This window comes from Tetrahymena thermophila (assembly GCF_000189635.1).
Source record: "Tetrahymena thermophila SB210 genomic scaffold scf_8254731, whole genome shotgun sequence".
NCBI classification, from domain to species: domain Eukaryota; phylum Ciliophora; class Oligohymenophorea; order Hymenostomatida; family Tetrahymenidae; genus Tetrahymena; species Tetrahymena thermophila.
The window spans coordinates 416,605-432,058 of NW_002476495.1; the positions used below are offsets into that span (position 1 = coordinate 416,605).

The 15,454-nt window shown below is 21.0% G+C and overlaps 3 protein-coding genes across 3 annotated transcripts; 1 reads left to right on the top strand and 2 right to left on the bottom strand. All coding sequences in view use genetic code 6, as the record gives it.

Moving 5' to 3' along the window:
• Window positions 1-1,559: 1,559 nt before the first annotated feature.
• Window positions 1,560-10,003, top strand: TTHERM_01273260 (transmembrane protein, putative; the record flags this gene model as incomplete). The annotated part of the gene is made up of 15 exons (XM_971462.2): window positions 1,560-1,617; window positions 1,669-1,836; window positions 1,892-2,299; window positions 2,359-2,502; window positions 2,560-2,892; window positions 2,968-3,221; window positions 3,285-3,548; window positions 3,945-4,334; window positions 4,415-4,867; window positions 4,921-6,311; window positions 6,437-7,064; window positions 7,127-7,258; window positions 7,311-8,255; window positions 8,313-8,697; window positions 8,829-10,003. The coding sequence occupies 15 exons, from the start codon at window positions 1,560-1,562 to the stop codon at window positions 10,001-10,003; spliced, it is 7,128 nt and encodes a 2,375-aa protein (XP_976555.2).
• Window positions 10,004-12,177: 2,174 nt separating this feature from the next.
• Window positions 12,178-12,627, bottom strand: TTHERM_001273284 (hypothetical protein; the record flags this gene model as incomplete). The annotated part of the gene is made up of 1 exon (XM_012796440.1): window positions 12,178-12,627. The coding sequence occupies one exon, from the start codon at window positions 12,625-12,627 to the stop codon at window positions 12,178-12,180; it is 450 nt and encodes a 149-aa protein (XP_012651894.1).
• A 1,258-nt stretch (window positions 12,628-13,885) lies between these two features.
• TTHERM_001273285 (hypothetical protein) lies at window positions 13,886-14,190 on the bottom strand (the record flags this gene model as incomplete). The annotated part of the gene is made up of 2 exons (XM_012796441.1): window positions 13,886-13,992; window positions 14,043-14,190. The coding sequence occupies 2 exons, from the start codon at window positions 14,188-14,190 to the stop codon at window positions 13,886-13,888; spliced, it is 255 nt and encodes an 84-aa protein (XP_012651895.1).
• Between the last annotated feature and the right edge of the window lie 1,264 nt (window positions 14,191-15,454).

Sequence of the window (15,454 nt, forward strand, 5' to 3'; positions counted from 1 at the left end):
GTATGGTGATAAGTTTTATGTATGACTATACATACATATAAATTTCCTTTATATGCGTTCTCAACATATTTATAATAATATACTTATCTGTAGTGACTCCCTTTAAAAATAACTTCGAAAATGTGTAATTTATTATTTAGGAAGTTTTAATGATAGCCATTTAAATTTGTGCTTCATTGTTAGTTAAGGATAGTTAAGATGAAAACGAAGATACAAGAATGAAAATTGGATGGATAATAGTTGCTATTAGTGGATTATTAATAGCATACTTTACTATTTTTATTATTAAAGATCTCATATTATCTATTTATTAATTAGTTAAATCACTAGTAATGTATATTAAAAATAAAATGAGTAAATCTTAGGTATAATCAGCTATCTTAAAATCCTCACCTGTATAACTTAACAAAAAAATGGATTAAAATATAGTTAATAATAACAATCTGGATAAGAATTTAGATAATAACGAAGAAATATAATTAATTAGTATTATCTACCAAACTCCTAATGTACAAGGCAAATCACAAATTAATTCTTAAAAATAAATAAATTGGTAAATAAATAGAAGAAAAAGGAACTCTGTTATTTCTTAAAGCATTTACAAGAGTAGTCGTAGTTTATAATCTACACAGCCAAGCAGTAAAAACATCTAAAAAGTGAATAATAATTATCTCAAACAAATATTTATAACATAAACTAAAACCTAGATAGTACGAATAGAAAAAGAAAGCCAACATATTATTTCGATTCATAGTAAATAATATTTAATCCTGATACAGAAAGAAAAGAGCGAAACTAATAAAATATAAGAAATAGTCATTATATAAATTATTAAAAGATTATAAATCAATTTAAAATATTCTAATAATTAGTTGATTCATTCATAGCATTTTCTTTTTAATTTAATTAATTTATAAGTATTTTCATTATTTTGAATTGACAATTTTTATTTAATTATAGAAACAAATTTTTTATAAAACTATCAAAAATCCTTTTTAAAAACTAAGCATAGAAAGTATTTCAAATTTATATTAATCTTAATTTACTTTTTTGATAGTATTTATGTCGATTTATTTATTTTTGAAAGAGATATTAAATTTAAAAATTATAAAATTAAACTGGTAAAAATTATTTTATACATAAATAATATAAACTAATTTACAATAAATTTTTTATATTAAAAATTTTGAGATTAGTATTTTATTATTATAAGAAGTAGCTTTATAGATACTTATTGTAGATATTTCTACCATCTTTTATTAATAGTAAAACAAAAATTATATATTTTTAGTTTTCTTAGATACATATCAATAATAGAAGTGTTCATTTTAAATCCTACATTTGATATATATGAATAAAAGGTAAGAATAAGAAAAATCAAAAATAACAATTCATTAATTTTTGAACTTTTTTAACAAACGTTCCACTTAATAAATTCAATAATCTTATCTCAAAACCTATATTTTAATTAAAATATAGTAATAGAAGGTTGACAAAAATAAATATCTATTAGTATGAGTAAATCATTATTTATTTTGAATTTAACAGTCATAATCTTAATGTAATCAATATAAAACCTAAATGCTTAAATATGTTAAGCATTTTCTAGGTAGCACCGTAAGATTAAATTAATATTTTAGTTTATTATAACGTAAATTTTAAAAATAGTGCCTAGATTTTTTGATGGCTACTATGCTTCTAATTATTTGAAGTTGCCTAACACTAATATACTTTTGATAAATACTATATCTTATTAAAATTCCGTAGAATCTTCGAGTATAGTATATTACAATGATATTTCTAGTGGAACTGATAATATTTTAAATGTGGTTAAACGTAAATTTAAATAAATACTTTATACTTTTTTAAAACAATTTTTATTTTATTAAAGCTAACTATGTTATAGTTCAGATGGAGTATATACTCTAAAGAAATAAAATTTTAGTTCTAAATGCAGAATAGCTAATATACGCAGATCCTTATACTCTTGAATCAAAATAAACACTACCATACAGTAGATTAAAAAGAATGCATTTCATCAAAGGATCTAACTACTGTGTTTTATAAACATCTCTATTTTTATTATATATTGTTGACTTTGTAGAAGGAAAATAAATTCTAGCATTGGATATTTTACCTTTTAATTCTGATTATGGTAATTATATTACTTCTGCAAAGATATTTTAGCTATAAAACGGTTAGAATTTTATAGCAGTAATTGATTTGTATGGTGCTTATACTTGGTCAATTGATTTTAAAACTTTTAAATTTTCATTCAATGGATATTATTCGCAATAGTGTAAAATTAATTTTTTAAGTTTTTTAAAGAATAATATTTCATTTTATTATATTTTATAGATCCCTAAAGTATCTCTAATTATAGATTAATAGATTTCCACAAGAGTTATGATATTATATTTTTAGCAGGAGTCTACTATGAAATCAGTGCTTTCTAGATCATTAACTTATAAACGAATTAGATAAAATTAATATAGACTAATTGTAGATTAAAAAAAATAATAATATTAATTACTAATTTCTTTAAATTTAAAAAAATAGAACTACCAAATAGTAATTCAGGAGATGTTTTTCTCAGTTTAAGCTTTATAAATTCTTAAAATAATTAAGGCAGTTTATACCTAAGTAGCTAGGCGTTTATTTATAGAATAGATTTAAATTTTTTATATAATTAGAATACAAATACGTTTGATTCTTTTAGCTTTACTAATATCAATAAACCTTTTACTGTTTAACCACCTGGATATCAATATTATGAATGGTGTCATTTGGAAGAAAGTTAATAATTTTTAATACCATTCGACACTGGATACTTTTACTAATCAGCTCTATTTGTTTATTCATATAATACGAACACATAGCTCACTCGTTTTAGTAAAAATAAAATATTTCAAAAATAAATTTACTTCAACCATTATAACTATAAAAATTAAGCTTTTGCTTCTGCAGGTTTTACAAAAATATTTAGTTTCTAACTAAATTAAGAAATATACTTTGTTGTTCCTAGATTAAATTAAATTTTACTCACTAAAGATTCTCCAAGTAACCTATAATCTCTCCGTTCTTTTCCTCTTTTTTAGGAAATCAAAGCAAGATAAAATACCTTTTTTTCTGTTAAAAACTGTAATAATTGTTTTGTTGGTATGTTTGATGATACATACTTAGGATTTTATAAAGTAATGGACTACTCATTCACCCCTTAAGTTATTATTTCTTTGTTTTTATCTTAATCAAACATATTGAAGTTATTTTAAATATAAAAACAGGTATACGATTTAAGTAAGTTAAATCTTAATGTAGATTAAATAAGCTTCAATATTGATCCCTACTAAGATGTTAATCAAAATATTTGGGTTATTGTAGGATTACCTTTTAAAAAAAATAATGAAAATTTATTATTTTATGCTATAAATATTACCTCTAAATAATAGTTTAAATTGCTCTCTGATTAGAAGAAAATAGTCAAAAAACAAGTTATGCTCTCTATTCATATGAAGATTAAGAAATCGTTGGAATAGCTGTTAATGGAAGTATTTTTGTTTGGAATTCTACAGACCTTTCATTCAAATACTCAATAGGTAGCAATCTTACTTATTCTCAATTAAATCAAACATTATATTCAAAAAGGGAATTAATTTAATTTTAGATGATAATAAAAAAATGAAATATAAAATTTTATTCCAATTTAAAAAAAATTTTTTTTCATTATTTTAAAAAAAATAATAGTAAAATATTTTTAAAATTATTTTATTTAAAAAAATTGATTTTGATAAAAAGTCTTGTCTTTGTCTGATTGTTCTGACTCAATAATTGGTTAATTATTTCATACTGTTGATAGTAAGTTTCTAATAATAGTTTGTGGTGATTACAATATAATTAGCTATAATTTCTCTAAAAAAACATTTAAACCTCTAATGAAACTATAGGCAAATCCATACTATTTAAATGTATTCAATTAAATTAATATGTTTGGAGTCGGGGATTAATTAAGTGGAGATGTTTATTTATGGAGTTTTAACACAGTTACTTAATAATTTGAATTATTTATGCATTTCCAATCTCCTTCTTATACAGATATTGTAAGTAATATTCAGTATATAGAAAAGACTTAGGTTTTATTTATTTAGTTTTACTATAGCAATACATTTTTCCCTATTGGATAATGTCTTTAAAATTTGACTAGTTGTAACTCGAAATGCTAAATGTAGTTTTATTTTAATACTACTGAAACTACTGACGCTATAAGTCTATATGGGATAGGTTCTTTTGAATAGCCTTTTACCACTTCTTTGAGTATAATTTCATCTTTACTTTTAGTAAATAAATATCTTAATTAAAATAAATATTTTATCAGAGTATTTTACAATTTAAAAATAATATTTTGATTTAAAAATAGGTTTAATAATATTTCCAATTAATAAACGGATTTGAAATTCTAAACGTTTATATATTAGTGAGTAACTAAAATTAGATGATATTTTACAATGAACTGTTAACTTTATAAGCTTTTGCATCAACAAATTTAACAATTTAGAGCTGGAATAATAATCAATTAGCTTAAATTAATGTAAATTAGTTGCTCCAATTTTCGGGCCTCTTTATGCTAAACCTTGATGATATACTTATTAATTTTATTATTAGTAGCTCCTAATAAAAGTGTGGGGTATATTTCGATGGTATTATTTCTAGTGCTACTATAGATAACATAAGTATATCTTCAACAGGTAGTTAATCAGATTGTTTCTTTTTTTAAATAAATAATTCTTACTTGACGATTAAAAATATAAACATAAAAAGTTTAGATTTTTCAAATACATCAACGTTAATAACAATCCTTAATTCTAAATAGGTAATTTTTTAAATTTTAAATTAAAAATTAAATATTTTTATTATATTTAATAGATTGCACTTTAAAATATTCTAATAGATAGCTGTAAATTAAGTGAAAAATTCAGTATATTAACCTAAGAGAGCGATGTAAATGTTATTATTGATACTTTTGTAATTTAAAATAATCTATGTGACATAAATTAAATTTACTATCCACAATTCTCTGGTTAGCTATTTGAAGCTGGTTAGTTCAATGTAGCTAATATGACAATATCCAATAATCAGTTTTGTAATTTATAGATATTCTCAACTGTAAGCACAATCGAACAAAAAAACTATATTTTTTAGTTCTAGAATATAAGAATGTACAATAACTCATTTTATACAACATACAATTATCTCTTTTTTGATGCTATTTATTCAATAAATCCTCTTCCCTAACACACTTTAAATATGAGCTATTTAAATTTCACTGATAATTCTTACTTTCCCTCTTCTTAAGTTTAATCTGACATATATCTCGGAATTACTTAATTAGTTCTAACTGAACAAATTTTGTCAGTTTAAATAACTGAAGTTACAGTAAAAAACCAATAAGAAATAGCATTTTGTTCATTATCCTAATCTTCTATAGTCACACTTAGTAATATTTCTTGCTTAAATGAAAAAAAATTTTTTAATAGTTTAGTCAATAGAGAGTATGGTGGATGTTTAATTTTGAATGAAATAAAAAAGATTAGCATAACTAATCTATAATCAATCTATATAAAAGGAATAAATAATTCTATTTTGGCAATAATAAATTAAGTTTACACAAATTCAGTAATAAATTTATCAAAAGTAGTTATCACAAGTTCATATTTTGAATAAAATTAAACTATCTCCTAAGCAAACCCAATATTAATTACTTCCTCTTATACTTCTAATATAACAATAAGCAACTCAATTTTTAGCTAAAATAGATTAAATGTAATTCCTAATGCATAAACCTATTCAACTTCTGCAATTCAGATAATTAATCCATTAGGTCCTATATATTTACTTGATAACCAATTTATTAATTCAGTATCTAGTAGCATCTTTAATTTTCAATATATAGTTGGTCTTAATATAACTATCATTAATACTATTTGCAAGCAATCTTCATTTAATATCACAGATAATACAACAACTTTAATATAATAAGGAGGTTGCTTAAGAGCTAAATCAAGCAATTTGTAAATTCTTTCTTCAAATTTTAGCCAATCCACAGCAAGCTAAGGCTCGTTTATTTACTTAGAGAGCCTTAGTTCAGAAACAAATATTTCGATAGAAAAATCTTCATTTATAGAAGGCTATGCTTAAAAGGATGGCGGTGCATTTTACATAAATTTATAAAACTCAAATTTAGATTTTGTTTGTAAGTAATCTAACTTTAATAATATCTATACACTCAGTTCTTATTCTTCCTCGATTTCAATAATGTAAATTAATTTAAATTAAGATTTAAGAAAAAATTTTAAATTAAAATAATTATCAACATAAAGTTATTATCATAAAATAATAAAAAATAAATAAAATATTTAATTTTTTTTAAATAAATATTCAGATAATCAGAAAATTAGAATTTATTAAACTAGATTCTATTCTATTAAGGAGAGATAATTAATATTTTAGGCAAGGCCAACTCATATCTTTTGAATATCTAAAATTCTAATGTTACTCTTTTGAATATTCATAATAATAATTTTAACTAAACTTATCCTGATTATTTGAATCAAATGGCTAAGCTACCTGACATCTAATCAGTGTCATTTTTCTAACTTTAAAAATCAATGTTATCAATTGTTGATTGTGGATTTTAAAATTTAATAATAAAAAATTTACAAAATACTTCCCCTCTTCTAATTAATAGTATTAGTACGAGTATAATAATTTAAAGATTAATAATTAAAGACTCTACTTTTTCCACATACTTAATTAGTGTCAATTAAGGATCTCTAAGAATTGAAAATTCTTAATTTATTAATATAAATTAGATATCTTCAAAACGAGTATTACAATCATAGATTTATCTGATAAATTCAGGAGCTCTTATATCACTATATTAATCTAAGCTATAAATATAATAATAAACAGTATTTTAGAAAATAATTTGCATGCTATGCTTTGGCTCTATACTTTAGTTGAATTAAACACAATTTTTTATATCTGACTCTATCTTTTTAGAATCAAAAGTGATTAAAATAATTTAATATCATACAAACTTTATGTAATTTAAATATTTATTAATAAATAGGCCAATAACGGTGGTGCTATTTCAGTTAATGGTTTGGTTTCTAATCTTAATTATATACAAAATACTAAAATGATTGGAAATACTGCCATATAAAATGGAGGAGCTATGTTTTTAATGGCCTAAAATGATGATGTAATACTTCTTTTTTTAAATAATTTCAAATTTTTAATCATACAATTAATAGGCTTTTACTTTAACTTTGTCTAATTGCTAAATTACTGACAATCAATCTTTAAATGGAAGTGGTGGGGCATTATTTATTAACTCAGAAAGTGAATCAACATAACAGTAACAGATCAAAATTTATAAAACAAACCTATCAAATAACTAAGCAGTTATCGGAGGATGCATTAATAATTTAGGTATAAATCCAATTATAGATTCTTAAAGCACAATATTGAATAACTAAGCCATTCTTTATGGAGATGATATCAACTCTTATCCTGATCATTTAAGTTTGATAATGACTACAGATTTAAATAAATATTTCAATTAGTCAACTAATTCTTTAGCCTTATCAAATATTAAAAGCGGAGCATAAATTCCAGATGTTATCTTTTAGCTAAGAGATTAAACTGCTAAACCAATATTTCCATTAGATGCTGATAAAATAATGATTTAAGCATAATTTAGCAGCAAAACAAAAAATATATCAAATTATTACATTAGAGGAAATTCTACAGCATTTATTGATTTAAAATAAAAACAATTTATTTTTTAAGGTTTGTAATTAGTTGGGATTCCAAATTCATAAGCAATAATTGAGTTCAAATCTGATGTTATAAAAATTTTAAATAAATAAACTAATTAATTTGAGTCTAACTATTCTTATGAATTAGAAGTTTATTTTAGAAGTTGTAAATATGGTGAAATTCAGAATTTTTATAATACATTTACAGAATGTGTTGTCTGTGAATAAGATAAATACTCTCTTGATACACAATAATGTCATGTCCTTCTGGAGCAAAATGCAAAAATGGAATTATATATGTAAATTAAGGATTTTGGAGAAAAAATGAAAGTAGTCCTCTAGTTATAGAATGTGTAAATAAGCCTTCAAACTGTATTGAAAATACTTATGGTAATTAAGTATGTTTATAAGGTTATATAGGACCTCTATGTGAAGAATGTGATGTAAATACAACTTTTTAAATATTAATTTAACAATAAGTTTAAAATAAATAAGATTTATGGAAGTTATTGGGGAGAAAGCTATTCTAAAGTTGGATCTTATCAATGTGGGTAATGTAAAGAATTGAGTACTTATTTGTGGAAAGCCATCTTAACAATAATCTGGACTATATTTTCAATTCAGCTTGCTATAAGAGGAGACCTAGAGGAATAAACAATTATTGCTGTTTAAGTAGCTCTGAAAAGACACTCATTAAAGAATAATCAAAGTACTTCCTCAAAAGAGACTAAATATTAATCTAAATTAAATGTCAAATATGATAACCAAAAAGAAAAAATATCTCCAAAAGAAGAAAAAGCTTGCGTTTATATTAAAGTATTCACAAACTATTTATAAATTATAGGATCAATTATTACTTTTAACATAAAATTAACTACAGGTAAATAAAACAAACATTTTTTAATTTTAAATTTATTATTTTAGTAACATTAATTTGAAAAATCATATGTGTTTACATAAAACTACATTTTTTAGGATGAAACTAATATTTTAAATTTTATTAAATAAAAGATATATTTGATACTTCATAGTATTTAGGAACACCTGTAAGATAATAAATCAATTCCCTTGACTGTACATTAAAGGAGATATAAACAGATATACCAATAATATATCTTAGACTCCTATTTACTCTAATTGTCCCAGTTGGCTATTTAATGACGTTTGTGCTTGGTTTAATTTTATAAAGGTTATTTACAAATAAAAAAGTTCATTTATATTCTATTTGTACGGTTGCGATCTTTATATTTATTTTAGTTTAGCCTGATTTAGTTTCTCAAATGATAGCTATTCTTTCATGCAGAAAAATTGGAGATACTAGTTATATACTCTACAATATAGATTATGAATGCAATACTAGTCAGCACTAGAAATATAGTTCTACCTTAGTAACTCCTTGCTTATTAGTTTTTGCCTTTATTATACCTATTGGACTTTTTTACATCCTATACAAAAACAAAAATGACTTGTAAAGCATATAAATCAATAAGAAATATGGCTTTTTATACAGAGAGTATAAAAGCAAAAAATATTATTGGGAATTCGTGAAAATTTTAGAAAAAATTTTAATCATTATAGTTCTTAACTTCTATTCCCAAGATATTAATGTTAAAGGAGTGCTAATGTTTATGGTAATTACTCTCTATGGGATAGCATCTAATATTTTATAACCCTATAGTTTGAGTGGGTACAATACAGTTGATTTCTATCAAACAAACGTGTGTGCAGTTTCTGTATTACTTTGTTTATTCATTAATAATAATCCCTTCAATTATTTTGTGATCACTTCTATTATAATTATAATCATAATTAATGCTTGGTTTATAATTGTAATAATTAAAAGAGTTATTATAGGTCTTTTAATGTAATTTAAGGATGTTATCATATAAATTTCTTAAAAATTTTCTTTTACAAAGAAGCTTGCTCAAAAGTTTTAAAAATAAAAATTAAATCCATAATTGAAAGCTAAGATAAAAAGAATTCTTTAAGAATTTTTAAATCTTAGTGATGATCAAAAGTATGATCTTTTATTATCTGGCTTAAAGATATAAATAGGTATTAAAACTCTTGTTATTTTTTATATTAAATAAAATTTAATTTATAGGTAGAGATCATAAAAGACTGTTTAAAGATTAGTAGATTAATTAAACTATTAAATAAAATAAACTAAAAAACTCAGCTACTGAAAATTAACACAAATTAAACTCTGAAAACAATTACTTTGAAAAAGATAATCAAAATATCCCAAAAACTGTATCTAGTAACTAGATAAACTAATCTCCTATTTTTTTATGTAAATATAATAGTTTTTTATTTAGTCTTTAAATAATTTTTTTATTAAATATTAGAATTGGAAGAATTAAATATAGCAATGGATTAGAAAGAGAGTTAAATAGATAAATAGGATATTTAAAATGGATAAATAAAATTAAATTCTGTTAATCAGGAAGATTAAAATGATCATTTAATTAATTTTACTTAAGATGAATTAGATATAGATAATACATCAAATATCTGAAAATTATTATTAAAGATTAATATTACAAGTATAATAAAGTTTTTAACAAAAATTATTAACAATTTTCAAATTTTTTTTACTCCATTAATTATATTTAACTATTAAATCTTAAAATATCTTATGAAATATTAAGCTTTATATGTTCTGTAAAATAAAATACTAATTATTTTATTTATGAATATTATTTCTAGAATTTAAAATATATTATGAATATATTACTTCAAAGACAAAAATAAATAAAAATGTTTTTATAAAATTATTTTTTTCCAATAAAAACTGATTTTTAATATTTTTTGTGTTTAATATATAGTTTAATGCTTATAAAGTTTAATTTTCATTTATTTTATTAGGTAGTAGTTATGTTTGAAACGCCTAATGTACTTCCTAAATTAGTAATATATTAAGTAGATTATAAAGTTATTTTATTTATAACTAATAAACTACAAACTCTATATTATAAAAATAAATTACATGAAAATTCTAATGAAAAATTCAAATTAAATTGTGATTTATTTTGATTGCCAGAATTAATGTCTTGAGCTAAATATTCCCCTACTAATTTTTCTAAATTTTCTATGCCTTATTCTTGAAAATAAAATAAATTTTAATGATGAATAAACTAACATTGATTTAAAATTAAATTAAGAGATTCTGCTAATTATTCTTTAATTTGACTGACATTACTTAATATTTTTATTTAAATAGCTACTTTTATAATATTATTTGCAAAACTTTTTTTGTGATTGATAATCTAAAGTTATTATTTATTTTATAAACAAAACAAAAACTACTTTAAAAATAGATAGATATTAATTAAATAAAAAATTTGAATATTTACAATGAATATACTGAATATATAATGAAAAATACCATCTGGATAATTTACATCATTGTTATTATATTTTTATACTCAACCAGGATAAGGTGATTAACCTGTAATAGTATTTTAAGAATCTGTTTGTTCTTAAATATGTTTTAAATATATTAAATTAACTTTATAAAATACTTTAAAATTTATTCATATAAGTTGTATTGTTTTATAATCTGCTTGCATTTATTGTTTTGTCTTAAAAATTATTATTACACTTGATGAGTCTTAAATTTTTTATTATAAATAAACTAACAAAGATGTTTAATCTATTTATATTCTAATTTATTAAATTATTTTCAGAATTATCAAGATTGTTAGAAATTCCACACTTTTTAAATCCTTTTATAATTCATTCTGCTTTAATTTTATTTAATAAATTCATTATAAATTATTAAAAACCATTTACAGACAAACTAGAATTAATTCCTAATTTAATTAAATCCATTAATTAAACTATCTAATAATACCATCTTTAAAAGGTTATTAACCACAACATCTAAGACTTAAACTAAATAAATTGCTCCTGCTGGAATACAAAATACTACTATATTTTCCAACAAAAAGAATTAATTAATAGATGGAGTAATGTGTAATCTTGCCTAATCATGTATTAAGCATGCTTACATATTTTTAGAATCAAAATTTATATTACCTATGATAGACTTTAGATAAATTAAATAAAAGTCTTCATTTTTATTTTTATTTACAACTTTTGATAAAGTTATTAAAGATATATTGTTTTTTTAAATAATGAGTTAAAATTATAAGCAGATAAACAAACAAACATACAATATGTATTTACTTTAAATATATCATTTAATAATGTAAACTAAATTAAAGTTTGCTACAATTATGAATTTGAGTGATAATAAAATAATATTTTTAATGAGTTTTTGTTCTAACAATTTGTAATTAATTTTTTATTTTGTTTAACTGATTAGCTAAAATCTTTTTTACTTGCTTAGCTTTTTTCATTGTCTTAACTTTACGAAATTGTTAGAGAATAGCTAAAAGTTTTCAATAATACTTAATACCTTTTTAAGCTGCTACTTCATTTATTCATTTTAAAGTTATTAGATATTATTTTTTAATTAGAGTTATGATATTTAAACTTCTTTATCTGCTAAATTTAATTGTAGATCAGCAATATCTCTCTTTTTTTATGATAATTATATTGAAAGGTTTTAAATAAAAGAATCAAACTTTTAATTAAAAATTTGTTTTTGTTTGTAAAATTTTATTTTTGCTATTACTATTGTGGTTGAATTTAACATGAGTTATTCAATTTACTAATAATTTAACAATTTCCTTTTCTGAACCAGAAAACTTTCTTTTTTGATTTTATTCTTATTAATGATTAGAATCTTCTGTTTTAGCTAATAATTATTCAAGTTTTTTAACTTTATTTCATATATTTACATCGTTTTATAATTCTTAGTGTTCAGTTTTAAATTTACTGATACTAGTAATAATAGAATTATTTTATTTTGATAACAAAAATTATTATTGCTTTAGCAAGAATGGTGTTATTAAGATACTAGTTTTTAACTCTATTTATTGGTATTGATTGTATCAGTATTGGTAACAAAATGAGGAAAGTTTATAAATTAATCTACAATATAATAAGATAAAGTATAATTTGCAGTGCTTTGAGCAGTTGGTAGAAGAGTTAAAAATCTTACATTTCTTGTATTTTATTACTAAAATTATCTATTTTATTCAAAATTCTCATCTTAAACCAGTTCATTAGAAATATTTAATTCACTTTACTTTATTTCTTAATAAAAATAGTTATGGGCTTTATTAGAAATAAAATAACTATTATTTATTTACTTGCTTAAAATTCAAATAAAAATTTTCAAAAAAATTTTTTTTTTCTCTTAAAAAATTAAATTGATGCTAATCTAAATTAGCTTCACTTTTACTTTAATTCAATTTTTATGTACTTTGTTTATCTCCTCAAATATTTAATATTTCTTAATAAATGTTTTTGCTTTATTCTTTAAAATATAATTCTTACTCTTTAAAGCTTTGGTTTTATTCTTTGAAGCTTTAATCATTATTTTAAAGATTTGATTTCATTCTTTAAAACTTTAATTTTCTTAATTAAAACTTAAATTCTGTTAATCTGTTTTAAAATTATTCTAATTTTGATAATTATCTTATTTCTTTTAATTATTTTTTAGGAGCTAATTTTTAGGGATAACATAAAGTCTTACTTATTTTTTTAAATTTATACATAAGAACATAAGAAGAGTTGTTTTGATTTATTCCAAAATTAAAATAATGTTAAATATTTGTATTTCCTGTGGATGATTCAGTTGGAGAGTGGGTTCTTTGAATTTCTCTGACCACTATTGATAACTTTTCTCTTTAATTACTATCATTATTTTATCTTGAATTGTATTGTTGAGAAAACTAAGAAGAGTTTTTGTTCAAAAAATTATGTTTTTTCGCTAATAAAAATTAAAATTTTTGCTATGAAATTGATGTCAAGCATCTTTATCAGATGTGGTAGATTATTAGGAAGTTTTAATGATAGCCATTTAAATTTGTGCTTCCTTGTTAGCTAAGGATATTTAAGATTAAGATAAGAAACAAGAATGAAAATTGGATGGATAATTGTTGCTATTAATGGATTTTTAATAGCGTATTTTACTATTTTTATTATCAAAGATCTCATGGTATCTATTTATTAATTACTTAAATCACTAGTAATGTACATTAGAAATAAAAAGAGTAAATCTTAGGTTTATCCAACTATCTTAAAATCCTCACCTGTATAGCTTAACAAAAAAATGAATTAAAATATAGTTAATAATAATGTATTATCTACCAAACTCTTAATGTACAAGGCTAGCCACAAATGAATTCTTAAAAATAAATAAATTGGTAAATAAATAGAAGAAAAAGCAACTCTTTTTTTCTTAAAGCATTTACAAGAGTAGTAATACTTTATAATCACAGTTAAGCAGTAAAAACATCTAAAAAGTTGAACAATAATTATCTCAAACGAATATATATAACATAAACTAAAACTTAAATAGTATGAATAAAAAATAAAAGTCAAAATATTATTTTTATTCTTAGTAGATCTTATTTAATCCCTATAATAAAGAAAAGAATGAAATTAATTAAATATAAAAAAGATTCTAAATATTTGTTCTTTAATGATTATAAATGAATTTTAAAATATTATAATAATTTATTGATTCATTTTATTTTCTTTCTTTTTAATATAATTGATATATAAGTGTTTTCATTATTTTGAATTGACAATTTTTTTTTAATTTTCTAAACATAAATTTAATAAAGCTATCAAAAATCCATTTAAAAATAAGCATTCAAATAGTAATTCAAATTTTAATTAATTTGAATATACTTTATCAATAATAAATATGTTCAAATTATTTTTTCTTAGAGAATTTAAAGTTAAAAATTATAAAATTAAATTAGTAAAAATTATTTTATACTTAAGTAATTTTAAAAAAATTACTTTAAATTTTTTATATTAAAAATTTTGAGGATAGTATTTTATTATTATTATTATTATTAGAGGTAGCTTTTTAGATATATATTGTAGATAAAAGAAAAGAATAAGAAATGAAACATAAAAAATAATAAATAAACAAATAATCTTATCTCAAAACCTTTATTGGAATTAAAAATAGTAATAATTGAAGATTGAAGTAATATATTTTAGCTTTTCTAGAAAATTTCTTTTAAGAAAGCATACATTTAAATCCTAAATTTGAGATATTAGAAGAAAAGAATAAGAAACATCAAAAATAATAATAAATCATCATTTTAAGTTATTTAAAAAACTCTCCACTAAATAATTCAATAATCCTATCCAAAATCTACATTTGAATTAAAAATAGTAAAAGAAAAGAATAAGAAACATCAAAAATAATAATTAATTAACATTTAAAGTTAGTTAAAAAACTCCCCACCAAATGATTCAATAATCTTATCTCAAAACCTTTTTTTGAATTACAAATAGTAATAAAAGAAGGTTGAAGAATATATTTTTTAGTTTTTTTAGATTAATTTCAATAATAGAAGTGTACATTTAAATCCTAAATTTGAGGTATAAGAATTAAAGAAAAGAATATAAAACATCTAAAATAATAATCGATAAAAATTTGAAGTAATTTAAAAACTCTCCACCAATTAATTCAATAATCTTATCTCAAACCTATATTTGAATTAAAAATAGTAAAAGAAAAGAATAAGAAACATAAAAAA